This window comes from Sorghum bicolor, chromosome 1, assembly GCF_000003195.3.
Source record: "Sorghum bicolor cultivar BTx623 chromosome 1, Sorghum_bicolor_NCBIv3, whole genome shotgun sequence".
In the NCBI taxonomy this organism is placed as follows: Eukaryota; Viridiplantae; Streptophyta; class Magnoliopsida; order Poales; family Poaceae; genus Sorghum; species Sorghum bicolor.
The window spans coordinates 11,462,211-11,477,851 of record NC_012870.2 but is presented as its reverse complement, the minus strand read 5'-3'; the positions used below and the strand labels follow the sequence as shown (position 1 = coordinate 11,477,851).

General features: G+C 44.0%; 2 protein-coding genes across 2 annotated transcripts; one reads left to right on the top strand and one right to left on the bottom strand.

Annotated features, from left to right (window-relative positions):
* Positions 5,774-6,638, top strand: LOC8056747 (protein REVEILLE 8). The gene has a single exon (XM_002466650.2). It carries the CDS (start codon positions 5,920-5,922, stop codon positions 6,487-6,489), a length of 570 nt encoding a protein of 189 aa, XP_002466695.1. The 5' UTR covers positions 5,774-5,919; the 3' UTR covers positions 6,490-6,638.
* Positions 7,701-11,658, bottom strand: LOC8056746 (BTB/POZ domain and ankyrin repeat-containing protein NPR3). The gene is made up of 4 exons (XM_002464065.2): positions 10,624-11,658; positions 9,692-10,460; positions 8,872-9,057; positions 7,701-8,434 (listed from the first exon to the last, which is right to left on the bottom strand). The coding sequence occupies exons 1-4, from the start codon at positions 11,188-11,190 to the stop codon at positions 8,160-8,162; spliced, it is 1,797 nt and encodes a 598-aa protein (XP_002464110.1). The 5' UTR covers positions 11,191-11,658; the 3' UTR covers positions 7,701-8,159.

The window sequence follows — 15,641 nt, the reverse complement described above, 5'->3', positions numbered from 1 at the left end:
TCTTAATTTGCCTAAAATTTTCTAACCATTTTTAGGGGGAGAGAGTAGTAGTCACTCACTACTAGAAAAATGATTTAGTAGATAGCCTCTCTAATTAACAGAGGCTGTACATATAGAGACCACTTTCGTAAATAGTGAGCCACAACCCGCCACTGTTAACCATTTCAAACCATCTCTGTTAATCAACTATTAAGATAGGCAGAGATCTAAGATCGATCGCCTCTATTAAGCGATCATCATAAGTGGCCCGCCTCTAGAGTTGTATAAAGAAATAATTCATATTTTTTATATGAACCTAGATGAAAACCAACTTTATATTAAAATTGTATCTATTGATGAGATCTACAACTTTGTAACTAGATTTATTTTATTTTGAAAACTATTTAGAGTCCCAGTTATTTTAAGTTCTCAGATTGTGAAATTTAAAACTTTCAAACAAACTTAGATGTTGACATGGTCTTTATCAACGTTGTAGCTCTCAATACAATCTACAACTTTGTAGTTGAATATTTCTTATTTCAAGTTGTCTAAAGTCCTAAATACGTGTTTTAAGTTTGAAGATTTTGAAGTTTGAAATTTAGAATTTCTAAATGACCTTAAATGTTCACATAGTTAATATCAAAGTTGTAGTGGCCGATCTAATCTACATGTTTGCTGTTGATAAGTTTTTATGCAAAAATTTTTGAGCATCTCAATCTCGGATGGAGACATGTCCTATACTTGTAGTTCTTGACAAGATTTAAAACTTTATACTTGAAAGTTTTTTAGAAATCATTTAGGACTTGAAATATTCAATATTATAAGATTTCAGAATATTGATTATATATATAAACTATATATATATATATATATATATATATATATATATATATATATATATATATATATATATATATATATATATATATATATACTCACAAAAGAGTTTGTGGTGTATTAGTAGGGATGTTATTCGTAGGGATGTGTTATTGCTGAATAGTAGGTCGTGGATTCAAATGTCTTTGAAAATGTTTTGTGTAGTAGTGAGTAGTTGAGTAGGCAATAACTTGTATCTAGGATTTTGGATTAGTGGTCTAACTTATGTCATGTTTGGCAATTTTTTTTTTGCAAATAGCTTCACCTAACAAGCCAAAGAAATGTCATGTTTATATGACTTCACCCTTCTCGTAAAAAAACAACTTCTCCTCTTGGCTGCTTTTTTTAATATGTATAAAAGGTTTGCGTATCTTTGTATTAAGATGAGAAATAGAGTTTAGTATAACGACACGCCATAAGAGGGGCACACTAGGGGGGAAACAATATGAAATTATAGAGATCTTCCGCCCACCCTAGCAAAATGAGGACTTGAGGTATTATGTCATACCCCAAATTTTTTTTGATTTTGGGTTATGCATAGAAAATAGTAATTAAAATAAATATTTATATATTGGGATAAAATTTTAAACATCAGTTTAAAATAGCGTCAATTAGTTACAAGAAATATATCATTCTTTAAAATTTTCTAAATTAATTTGATGGGCTTTTGTTGATGTGGTGTGATGCTTGCTTGCTGCTTGGCTTATGTTTGGCTAAAATTTAGACTCCGTTAGTAAGTCGTTGTTTTTTTTTATCCGACATGTCTCTGTTTTTTTTTATAATCAAGTCTTCTCTTTCTTGATCTTAATCTTCTTATTTGGAGCTTTCCATATCATCTTATTCTACTCTAAATTATTTCTTTGAGCTCATCTTCCATCAACCGACCTATTAAGACTTATCAGGAATTATTTCAGCATTTTTCTAGAATTTATTTCCACTTGAATTTGAGCATAATCTAATTTTGAGATACTCCTAGATATCTTTTTATTAGCTCTAAATACTTTATTTGGGTTTCTCATGTTCTAAAATATCTCTAAGAATTTTCTCATAATTTTTATAGCCTTTGGAGTATTTTTCGGACCTTAAATATCAATTCTGGACTTTCTGGAATTATTTTTATTCACGAAATTAATTAAATCCGAAAATAATAAAATATCCAATTTTTCTACGACGTCAAACCCTAACAATATATATATGCCGGCGTAGCCCTCGACGCCCTGATTTCAGAAGTATAGCCCGATTTGTGAGCCGCCACTCCTATCGTCGTAGATCTAACGCCGAAGTTTCGAAACCTAGAACTCCGGCGAACCTTCGGCGAGCTTTTCCGGCCATCTTCGACGTCCCCTGCGAAAACCGTCACCACCTAAAGGTTGTTCTCGTCGTTCTCTTCACCGGCACGCTACTCCTTTTATAAATCCATATCTGCTTGATTGTTTCCCTAACACATCTCATTACCGATAAGGATTCCGGTGAACTCCATGGTCTTCCGATCTTTTTGTTTTGATGTTGCTGCTCGGTCTCTACCGAACTAGCCCGCTGGGCGAGTGTGCGTGCAGGGCTGCACTCGCCGTGGCCGGTTCCCCATGCTTGGCTCAGCCGTTGCCAGTCCGACGTGCCGATCCAGCCCAGCCATCCAGCTCCATGCATCCGTCGTCGCCCTGGTCCGCTCGGCCGTGCCCTGATGTGGTGGGCACCAACCCATGTTGTGCGAGTACGCACGGAGCACGGGTGGATGCTGCTGACGGTCCAGCCTGGCCTGGCCGAGGACCCCTCCCTTTCCTACGTCGAGGATCACAGCAGCCTCCATGGCCTTTGCCGTTCGGTACCTAGACGGACCAAGGAAGATGAAGAGGTATTTACAGTTTTGCCACTCATTCGTAACTTGCGCAATTTGATTATCCTAACACCGATTCGGTTCGTTCAAATTGTGTTAGATTTGTGCCATCATGCTCTACGCAGTAGAATAAATGTTTATTACATAACTTCCTTTTAGATTTATTTATTTGAATACAATTTGTTTATCATTTATTAAATAATTTCTAATTAAAAATTAACCTCAATTCTCGTTGCATGCAATCGTGTAGACCGAAACTACTTGTTAGCGGCGATGTTTAACATATATCACATCATTAAATTTCATAAGTTAAATATTAATTTAATTTATGCTTACGCAATTATATTCCTAATTAAAAGCATAATAGGTTATATTTCGGTCCTTCATAAATTAATGTTATTTGAACTAGTATTAACCATGATGTCTTTTGAATTATAAAATGCTTAGTTCGACCTTAAAACATAAGTGCTTAAGTTTAATCGCCACATGTTTTTCTATACATAGTTAAATAATAAATTGAATAATACACTTGCATCCAGTTTTATAACTAAAAATCAATATAGGTTTTATATTTATGGATTTTATATATAAATGTTAACATGATTAATCGCTAACATAATCATGTACCTAAACTATAATTTGTCTAGTCTAAATACGCATGTTAAACCCAATTCAATGCGCTCCAATGTCAATTGGTATTCACAAGTTAGTGTTGAATTGACATAAATGAAATCTAAATATTTATAAATAAAATATGATTAGTTTTAGCTTGAATTTTGAAAATAAATATGTTCACATTAATCTGAATTAATAACTTTTACATTATTTTATTTACTTAAATAAATTAAATGTTTAAGCTTCTCTTTTATAGTATAAAAGTACCGTTATTCATTTCTTTTAACGATAGGTTCCGTTTCGGTGTTTGTTGTGATCTTGTAGCGTTGATTCTCTTTTAGTATGCTCTTTTGTCTTGTATGGTGTATTGTTCTTAGTGTTCTGTTTGTTGCTTGTATGTTTGCCTATGTGTGGTGCTTGATACGAATAGACAAGAACTGTCCGTGGACGCGGAAGATTAGAAGATGATGACCAAAAGCTGATGGTGTGAGAATTGAGCAAGTCTTTAAGGCAAGTATAACTTGGGATCATCCTTGTTACCTATTCACTTATAACTACACATATATATCATATGCATGCTATCACCTTGTCGACCTTAGCAAAATCATAGATGATTGTTACCTGGATTCCTTGTTACCTACTTGATATGCATTTGGTGTAGATGTGCTAGTGCTTGATATAATCCATGATCGTGTAAGGTGATTAATAGCTATGCAATGAACGTTAAAAGATGACAAATAACTATATGAGATCTTGTCTGTAAGTGATCATCGGGACAACAGTGCAACCATGAGGGCTATAATGGCTCTGGCTTTAGCTCAGTATGAAGACCTTTTCTAGCTTGTTAGAGGTTACCCGAAAGGGCGGAGGGGCTGAACCGACACGGGTATAGTGCGAGCCCCTGTCCCTATGTGTATAGGCTGCGCGTCATTGTGCCATTCGGAAGGGGGGTATCTATATCTGCTCGCAAAGGAAACCTTGCGGCCCTAACATGTTAGACGAACTTTTGAAAGGCTTCATAGTGATCCATGCCGACCTCCCTAGGAAGGGGGTTAAGAGATTAGCTACCTCGGGCGAAAGGGTAAATCATGACTCATGGGTAAAGATGTACAACCTCTGCAGAGTGTTAAAACTAGTATACTAGCCGTGCTCACGGTTATGAGCGGCCTTGGGGGTTCTTGCATCGACGACGATGAGCTTGTTAAGTTGTTATGTTCATTTGATTATCGTTTATGCTATGAGATTAATTATGCTTACACTTGATCATGTGATTAATGGATTATTTCTACTACCTTGACATTTGCTATTAATTAATGAACATGCTACCCACCATTAAAAGCTAAATGCAGTCAAACCAGTGTCAGCTATTTGAGCCTCATGAACCCCTGGTTATACTTGTTGAATACGATATGTGCTCACTCTTGCAATTTCCCACCACTCCAGTTTACTAGTAAGAGTTGATCAGAAGAGCGAGGGAATCATGAAGGATGTTCTCAGAATACAAGAAGTGCTAGGCATATGTTACCCCAGTCAGCCGTCCCTGTGAAGATTGAGCCTGAAGATTAGTTATTGTGTTATGATTCTCTGATGTAAGTGTTAATTATAAGTATGTTTCCGCTATATAATATTGTTTTCTGATACTATTTCTTTCTGTTGTTATATGTGTGGACTTCCTGGGCACACATATGGCTAGCCTGGTTTTGTTCTTTAAAACCGGATGCGACATATTACTTGCCAATCAGTCAACCTAGACACGGGGGTTCACGCGCGTCCTCGAACGGCCTCTTTGTAGCTTCCATAGCAAAGTCGTTTTATGGTGTTTAGTAGAATTTCATCGAAAGAGTAAGAACAGTCAGACTTGAACCCTTGCCGAAGAGAATCTGAATCTTATTATAAATTTCTTAATAGCCAGATATAGTATACCAGTATTTAATAAGGTCATTCAAATATCTTAAGATTAACAGTTAAACAGTCCACAACCCTTCCTTCCCCACCACACCATCCCTATCCTGAACTCATGTGCGCTGAACATGATGCATCCCGTGGTTTCATACATACCTTGGATAAGAGCGAAAATGAGGTCGGTCACATATATTCTCTTTCACGTCCATCTGGCGTCCATTCCAGCACAGACGACTACATATAAAAACGGCAGGGATCAATGCAAGCACGTTTCCTGCATGCAAAGATGCAACACGCGCGGCAGTTGGGATGTTCTTGCATGCGGAATCGATCGAAGCTGTGGCCCGAAATGCTGCGTCGTCCATGGCTTTGCCTAACTCCACATCACAGATCCGCCGCATAAACCCCGGCATCGCACCCTTACGCTTACGCTACGCGCGTCTCACGGTAGGCCGGCCGCGGCCGGCGCACGCGCGACGCGTGCGTTTGGAGAATACAACAACGTGCGCTGCAATGGCCACGCGGTGTCTCTGTCTGCTTCCATTCCGGCACTCCATCGTCGCCGCAACTCGAAAGCCTATATATCCATTCGAACACTGTGATCACTGGCAAGCAGCTCGATCACTCGATCGCCAAGGACTCTCAAAGTCTCAAACCTCATCCCATCCCATTGCCTGCGGCGGCCTCATCAAGGAGGAGATAGAGAAACAAATATGGCGGCGGCAGCGAAGTCGTCGGCCGGGACGGCGGTGAAGAAGTGCCGGAAGCCGTACGTGATGACCAGGCCGCGGGAGAGGTGGACCGCCGACGAGCACGACCGGTTCCTCCACGCCCTGCTGCTGTTCGGCCGGGACTGGAAGCGGGTCCAGGCGTTCGTCGCCACCAAGACGGGCACGCAGATACGCAGCCACGCCCAGAAGCACTTCCTCAGAGCCGAGAAGAAGCTGGGCCTCGCGGCGGCGGCGGCGGCGGCGGCGCCGCACCCTCGCACCTCTGCCGGTGCCGGTGCAGGCCCCGGCCATCGGCAGCAGCGGCCGCTCAGTACCGGCTGGTGCGCTGATGATGATGGTGCCTCGGCGCCGGACGTCGAGACGGTTCGGCTCCCGTTGTCTCCGGACGACCTGCGCTTCGCTCAGGTGTACAGGTTCGTCGGCGACGTCTTCGGCTCTGGCGCGCCGCGGCCGGTAGAGGCGCAGCTGCACAGGCTGCTGGGCGCGGACCCTGTCATCGTGGACACCATCCTACGGGTGCTGGCCAACCTCCAAGACAACTTGTCGCTATAGCTTGTTGGATTAGCGTCCTTGTGTTCGATCACATTTCGTAGCTAGTTAATGTATAAGGTACAATGCATAGCCCATTGCATTTATTCTTGAGTATTACACTCCTCTCCGCATTTGTTCTTGAGCGTTGGAATAGATCTTCGTCTTCTGGTCGTTCTCGAAAATAATCACACAGCTTACGCTGATACACATACTGACATCAGTCTTCACTGTCGCAATCAGTGACCGGTGGAGCGTATAAATTAAACCGCAGAATTATTCATCACATGAGTACAGACTCTGGGTTGCTGATGAACTGAATTGACTCGTGTTTTGCTTTTTGTCCAGTCCTACTGCAACCGCACCACTTGTTTTGCCTTCTCCACGAGTTCTCCAGCGTAGCTCTCCAGTTCTTGTCTTTCTTTCTCCGTCTAACAGTACCACCCATCTTCTTAGCATCCTTGCCATCTTGCCTATAACACAGTTTGAACATCCTTCCGTAGCTCCCCATGGCAATGCAGTTCTTAATTTCCAGACAGACCATAAAGTAGCAGAAGTACACACATTCATAATGTCAAGTTTTTTCTTAATAATTCATGGGCAAGCTTGCAACGGCATATGATGATTTTAAAGATCAGCTCATCTCGGAGGCTCAGCATCCGAAGACGTGCGCCCTAGACTTTTTCAGTTCCATTGGATGGTTTTCTCAAAGGCATGTTGGCTATGTTTAGTCAAAGACTTTCTTTCTTTCCAGTTTCTGTGTATATGGTTGTAATTTGCTACGGCCAAACTTTATGCCCGTTTTGAACTATGTAATAATTGATCTGATTCTATCTTTGGATACATGAAGCCAGATAATATATCTTTTATCTAAAAAAAACAATACTTTCCAAATTTACTCCTAAATGGAGATCAACTATTTCTGAGACCTCCTTCCAGATCACTTTGCCAACACAACACTAAAAAAAAGAGATGGATAATGGATTCAGGTTCAGAACAGAGCAAACATGTGACATCTTCAACATGTTTTCTTTTGCTCAGATTGTCTCTGGTCATCAACTTATTGTTAGCCAAAAGCCACAAGAAAATATGAACTCTTGTCCTCAAGAGTTCGCACAGATAGATAACAGGATGATTTCAGTAGTCCTTTGTAAAGAACCATGTAGTGAAACCAACTTTCTTCCAGTTGGGAGAACTGCTTTAATGAGAAGGTAGACAGTAGACTGCACCTGCCATTTTGCCTTAAAAGCACTAGTATAACACTGAATAATTCTATCAAGTTCAACCACTGAAACACACGGTTGCCAAATTCTTCTATTTGACTGCAATAATCTTCTGGTTTCTATAAGGACGTATATCCTTTTACATATCGACAGGCACACAACTATTTCCTTTGAGAGGATCCAGATACATTAGCACAATAGCACCAATGTTCTACTTCCCACCCCAAAAGCAGTTTTAACAAGCAAGACAAGTAGTGCCTGCAAAGATGACGATCAGCACGTGGAAATTATCTACTGAAACAGTGTTACATGTCAAAACACAACAGCTACTGGGAATTCTCGTCAGGCTGGGCCCAATCGCTTCACTGTGCTACACGTCGTCAAAACAACATACTACAAAGCCGTCCTTCACCGCGGTCCTCAGAGTCATGTGTCCTGACTACTGAACAGATTGCGCCTCAACTACTGATATCACCGAGATGGCCTCAATTTCCTATTGGATCTACCCCTCCCCTCACACCTCGGAGATGAAGACGAGGATGCTGAGGAAGCTATGGCTGCCACTGCAGCCTTATCTTTTGTGAATGCCTTGCGCACGTCCTCTTTGAGTTCAGAAAAGCGCATTCTCTTGACTCGCTGATCCTCTGGAGTCCCAGTTTCAAGGAAGATCAGATCAGTGGATTCTTCGTTGAGGAACTTGTCAAGAACGTCTGAACAATGTGGGAAGTATCGTCTCCCTAGCTCAACTGCAGAAACGAGAAACAGCAAATTTAAAATGATAGCATACTGGCCAAATACCCTGAAAGATTCAATACTGAGAAAACAATTTTTTTGACAGAGGTAAACCCAGCTTTTATAAACCTAGACATCTGTTACAGCAAGACAGGTGAAACAACGAGAAAGAAAAACAAAATGAAAAGCGCTGGCTACGCCAGCTTGCCAAAAGAAACAGAACCAGCTCATGAACATCCCGAACCGCCAATCGCATTACAAACGATTACAGACCAAACAGAGCTCAGAAACTCCAAAACAGGCTCCAGCTTGTTTTGGAATTAGTATATGGGTGTGTGTGCTTGTGTTTTAGCCAACCAAAAAAAACCTGGAAACCTTCAGTACTGAGAAATCTTATTATGCATGCACGATTTTGCATTAGAAACAAGGCATAGATAGCTATTGCTGGCACCTGTCTTTGTTAAGGCATCAAGGCGTTCACGCAACCTCCTATTCTGCATTGTTGGGGTTTCATTGAGATCAACTTCCTTTAGTTTGCTGAAATTGGTGATGCCGGCAAACTCTTCGGTTGAATCAGCTTGTGCAATGCGCATGACAAGCTTGGCTTCCGAAGGGAAGAATATTCGTGCAAACGCAACTGCATAGAGATTAACATCTATACTTCAGCAATGATTCTCAGAATACTATGCTTTAATTTCAATCAGGAAAGAGGCAAACCAACAGCACATACCCAGAAATACTTCTATATCATGCCAAGTATAACAGCATACTCAAATTTTTTTCAGTTAAAGGAAATAGTTATTCAGTAACTAATCTTTGATGCATACGTTATTCAAACGATAGAAGCAATGGAATTAATGCAAACAAAGCCTAGTGTGAATGTCGCAAACTAAGCCAGTCAAACCATATACTTCTCAACCTAAGCGGAGACACAAACAGAAGATTCTCAAAGCACCGTCTATCCAAGCTACGCCTCAGTGGCACAAATTGAGCTAAAATCAGTATCCATGAGTACAAATGTTAGACTAGTTCCAACAGATATGACTAACACCAAAATGGTAAAAGCAAGATAAATGCCCCCTGGGGTCTAGAATAAATAGTAACATTTTAGGAAGTTGATTTAATAGAAGTAGTTTTGATTTACAATGCGCTGTTTCCACCAAGTACCCTACTAATTGCCTTTTAGTGGTCTTAGAGAGGCAAATGGGGCAAATTATAAAGGCAAAGTATTAATCAACAATTAATTAAGACTAGAGGGATTATAAGCAAACCTCTGTTTTCCAAGTTTATGAGCCTCATGTGAAAATTATCAACCAACAAAGGTGTGGCAATGGACTCCTCTATAGAGATCGGGTCCAAAATAAAGGATTTCCTCTTAAGTTCTTGCTCCAGTATGTCGATACACAAGTAAGCCTTACTTTTCTCCTCGTACTTCTCCAACTTCCTATTGCAGTCTTTCTCTCTTGTTAGTCTCTTGCAGATAGTAAGAGCATCACGCCCATCTAGGGTCCTCTCCAGCACAGAGGCTCCCCTCTCCACAAGCGAAAGAATGATGTCTGGTTCTCTCCTCATGCAAGCTATATGCAGTGGTGTATACCCACTATTACTCTTCCGATTCACGTTAGCAGAATCCAGTTTCAGCAATTCCGCAAACACTTTGGGCTCACAGTAGGCTGCAGCATAGTGTATCGCAAACGCATCATCCAAGGTCACCGTCGACTCCTTTAACAGCAGGCCAACAAGATCAACATCGTCAGAATCCAAGGCCTTGAGGATGTTTCTGACCCTCTTGTCATGCTCAGGGTCCAGAATGGCACTCTCTGATGATTCGTCATGAAACGTGCTCCGGCGGATTTCCTTGATCCTGCAGTATATGTCATCTGGAAGTTCCTTCTCGAGGTACCGGCTATCGAGAGTGGAGACCGCAACCCTGTGAATACACTGATTGAGCAGGTCCTGAAGGTCGCAGGTGGAAGCAACATGAATAATGGGCACCACATCCTCATCCAGTGCTTCGCTAACGAAGTCAGAGAGACGGCGCTGCAGCAGAGCAGGAGAATTCGTGGTGGTTAGAATAGCAATTTTCGTCACAGCATGGAAGGACAAACAATTTGCAAGCACGAGTGGGTGTGGGTCAATGGAGTGTCTCGTTACACATTTTGCAGCCAAATGATATGTTTGGTCAGCGGCGAGGAGAGGGTACCTGGAAGAGGGAGATAAGCTCGGAGATCTGGAAGCCAGACGCGGCGTACATGGACTCGACGACGAAGTCAATCGCGGGGCGGCAGGTCCCGTGGCCGCACGCGTCGTCCATGCAGACGGTGGCCTCCTGCGGCGGCGACTTGAGGCGGCCGGTGTAGAGGTATCCGAGGACGGGCACGAGGGCGTCTTGGCCGATGTGGCGGCCGCCGGGGACGAGGTCGGCGAGCTCGAGGCGGGGCCTCTCGCCGCCGCCGCCGGCGGGGGCCGGGAGGGAGGCGAAGTGGTGGAGGAAGAAGGCGCTCCTGGCGGCGAGGATGCAGCGGTGGACGCCGACGGCGCCGCCGCCCTTGGCCGGTGCGAGCGCGATCTCGGCGTCCGCGCAGTTGAGGAAGGCCGGGTCCAGCAGGCGCTGCAGGTTGTCGCTGAGGCGGCGGAGGCCCACGGCCTCGAGGTCCGCCGGCGTGGCCCCCCGCGGCTGGTGCTGCTGCTGCTGCGACGGCGGCGGCGAAGGGGACAGGGACGGCGGCGACGAGGACGGGGACGAGAAGCTGATGGTGGAGACCTCCATGGAGGGTGGAGTTAGGACGAGGACAGCCCACAGCCCACGGCGGCGGCGACGACTACAACGTTGTGGAAGTGGAGCTCTCCGTGTGGTCCATGATTCAAGGTACCGAGCTTTGGAAGCGCCTAGGGAGATGGAAATCCTCCCTCGTGCTCCAAAGATTCAAGCCTTACGCACGGGGATTTTGCGGCTGCTGCGTCAGGCATCTGAGCCTAAACGCCGCGAATTCGCCAAGCGCAAGGACGGAGGGACGCTGCTCAAGCTGAACCCAGCAGGAATTTCAGATTCGACATGGAAATGAGGCTCTCCCAGCAAACAAACAGAAAAAAAAAAGATATTGGGGAAGCAGAGGGAGGGAGAAACCCAAACGCACGACAGCGCGGAGCCAAGTGATGGGCAGAAGCGTGTTCCCCTTTCTTCCCTTATCGAGAAATTTCGCGCGTTTTTTATCTATCGCTCCCCCCGTTCTTGGCCGTTTCCGAGAGAAAAGAACGTGCGCCTTTCTAGTGGCGGGCGGAGAGGGACGACGGTGAAGTAATCAAGCCGGGGCCGTCGTGACCAGGCGCGCGACGTCACGGCGGTGACGTCACGCCGTCGGGCCCGGGGGCTGGTCGGCACTCGGCGAGAGAAAAGTCGCCGAGCCCGTGACCGTAGGTAGGAAAGTCTAGGGACTAGGGTGGAGGTGGAGCTCAGCCTCGGCCGCGAATGGCGAATGCCGACACGGGGGGCCACCGGGCAGTGGGAGGGGAAGGTGTGAACGCGTCTGGGTACGGGCTGTGGTGGTGGTTTGGTCTGCTCGAATCAGCGCGCTCAACGGGGCGACGACTTGACTCGAGTATACTCCGTACGATTTCGTTGTGGAGGGAAGGCGAGAGACAAACGTGCGTATACCACGTATACGTATAGGGCCTTGTTTAGTTCCCAAAAAATTTTGCAAAATTTTTCAGATTCTCCGTCACATCGAATCTTTGGACGCATATATGGAGTATTAAATATAGACGAAAATAAAAACTAATTACACAGTTTGGTCGAAATTGACGAGACGAATCTTTTGAGTCTAATTAGTCCATGATTGGACAATATTTGTCAAATACAAACGAAAGTGCTACAGTGTCAATTTTGCAAAATTTTTTGGAACTAAACAAGGCCTAGGACTATGTAAATGAAGAAAGCAACCGCTGATTTTCGATTGGAAAAACGTTAGTAACTCTTTATGGTCGTTTCGTATATACGGGTTGTGTGGCCAATTTTAGCCACGGGACCGATAGTGCAAATAAAACAGCCTTGTCTGGCACTGTAGGGGCTGCAAGATACTGTACGTTTATTAAGACAAGATTGTTTGTTGATTAATGAGTGTGATACTATCTCTTTTTAAGGACGCGCACACACCAAAAGCAAAAGCGTGCCCTGCTTGACCCGCGCTCCGCCGCCTCTGCTGTATTTTTATCCATGCATGCTGAAAGTTGAAATTCTACATGCCCTTGTTAGATACCCACGTAGGAGTAATATTTAATGTATATGAAATAAAGACTATGTTTAAACTTATCAATTTGTCTTGTCAACCATGGTATATGTAGTAATTTTTTCTTACAGCAAATTAGCGAATAGTATTTTTTAGCCTAACTTATCAGGCAAATAATGGTTTAATACTATACAGAATTTGTGACCGGATGCTACGCAGGGCGTGTTGTGCTTGTGATATTTTGCCACTTAAGATGAGTATAAGTACGAGAGTTTCTCTTATCAACGCTAGTTAATATGGGAGTTTTGGAGTTTCTCTTATTTAACGCTGGTTAATGTAGGAATTTTGGAAGTTGTTAGGAGTTTTCGATACTATTGACATGAGTTATTTGACAGGAGTTTCTCCTGTGAACGTTAATTCCGTGACGTCTCTCCCATCTCCTGGTCTCCTACGTCTACTCTTCTTGCTTGGCTGTGAGATAAAAGTCTCATCTGATCGTCCATTCATTCCTCTTTGACACTTGCAAAAAAAAAAACGCAGCTTCCGCTGATCATAGTTCTCCTTGTCTCGGACCTTGCGCACACGAGTTATGGGAGAGTAGGCCTCGAAAACTTTTGTTGTCCTTGGGTTCACCTGTTCGGGTAAAGGACGACAATCATATTTTTAGGAAATGTCACTGATAGCACGACTACTCACTACATCTTCTTCTTTGCGGGGTGTCTTGGTCTTTTTCCCGAAGAATGGCGAAGGCTCTCGGGTGATTGGCACGGGTTTCCTTCTATACTATATCGAGCGGGACGACTACACAAACAGACACTATGTTGACTAGTGCATCCTACACTGAGTATGTTTCCGTTGTTTGCTATCCAATAAAGGTTTTGGATCAATATCTTGCTGGTTAGTATTATCTACACGCTACTCATACTTAGATTACACATGCACATATATGATGTAATAAATATATTGTTTATCATTTTCTGGATTGAATTGTTACTAAATTTGCCTAAATTTCTAAAAGCCGGAGCTAAACATTTTTGGAATCTTTTAAATTTTTGGAGCCCGGCAAGGCGTGCTGAATTTCCGGCAACATAACTATGCCGGGAACGGAACGGAATCATGGCCGTCTGAGCCGCCAAGACAACAGCAAGAGACAAGAGCCAAACTCGTTCCCAACTTTCGATTTTTGATAGATGCCGCGCACGCATACATACCTCACCCCCTTTCTCTTTTTGGGTTGATTGATCGATATCCACCTTTTTACGGCGGCCCGCGGGGCCGTCCCTCCTGATCCCAGTGAATCAAGCAATGATGCGATTGTGATGGCAGTGGCACAGTGCTCCAGTCCTCCTCGCGCTGCTATACGAGCTGATGGCCAATTGGGAATTTACAGTATGCGTCACGTGCTACATGAACAGGGGACCCAAAATCGTTGATTGCTTGCCTTGCCGACCACCCACCTGGCCACCTTGCCCCCCCACCCCCCCCGCCCCCCGCGCGCTTCCTCTCGGTCGTCGTGCGCTGCGGGGCCTGCTGGGGCTGACTGCTGGCTGCTACAGCAGATTCTTCTTGATCGCCGTCCGTCAGTTCGTGTGAGCCGCCCCGCCGCGTTGGGTTGGTTGCGGCCCTAGCTTGTAGCCCTCCGTCGTCACCCCTGAGTCCTGAGGACTGAGCGGCTGGCGGAGTAGTGGCAGAGCCCATCCGCCGTCTCTCACCCTCTTCTCACGTGGGCGGCGGACCTGATGACACGGTGGGCGGCGCCGCGCCGGACCTTTGGCAGCGCATGGGGCCAGGTCTTCTCGCGATCGCCAGACCGAGAGATGAGAAATCTACCACTCGTTTCCTGACGGCGATCAGGCTTGTGCATGCGCGCGGCCCTCGTTTGTTCAGTTGCAGCAACATTGCAGCCCGTCGTCGGTTTGTGCCCCCTGAGGACAGAGAAGGGATGCAAGGTGCTCGCCGAAAACATTGCAGTAGTAGTATGGCAGTTGTTGCCCGATTTGCTGCGAGTGAATGGATAGTAGATTTGGTTGATAAGCTAAGGCCTTGTTTAGTTCACCCTGAAAACCAAAAAGTTTTCAAGTTTCTCCGTCACATCGAATCTTGTGACACATGCATGAAATATTAAATATAGACGAAAATAAAAACTAATTACACAGTTTAGCTGTAAATCACGAGACGAATCTTTTGATCCAAGTTAGTCCATGATTAGATAATATTTATCACAAAACAAACGAAAGTGCTACAGTACCGAAAACTTTTCACTTTTCGGAACTAAACAAGGCCTAACTAAGTTGCAGCGTGATGTCCAGACTCCAAACCAAAACTTCGCGCCATTCAAAAATCAACGAATATTATTTTCAGCTATAGTTTTTTAGCCAAGCGAAAGGCAGTGCGTGTGCCGGGCGTTGCTAAGCAGAGAGCAACACAATCAATCGGCAGATATAACAGCATCTGCACGATCAAAGGTAGCAACAGCAGCAGATATACTGTCTAGGAAACATCAACTAATCAATCATCTTTTTTTTAGGAAAACTAATCAATCATCTGGTCAGCCGCTCTAGATTTTTAGCAAACCAAGTTGTCACTCGACAAAGATAGCAAACCAAGTTTTTCAAGTTATTAGCTTGAAAAAAAAAGGCTATTTGAGTTGCTCTTGAAAACTCCGGAAAGGCCCTCTGCTTGACTAGTAAATCAGGCCCAGGCCAGTTAGAATCTTCAATCAAACTTGACCCATGGGCCGACAGGATCCGCTACAGCTTTCATTCCAGGATTAGATACAAAATTAACACCTGCTTGATTGTTCAGTACCTTTTTTTTGCTAAAAAAATAGCTTTTCTTTTTTGAGATTGTTCAGTAGCTTTTGTTATCTTAGGCCTTGCTTAGTTCCAAATTTTTTTGGTAAATCGACACTGTAGCACTTTCGTTTGTATTTGATAAATATTATCCAATCATGGACTAACTAGGCTTAAAAGATTCGTCTTGTCAATTCCGACCA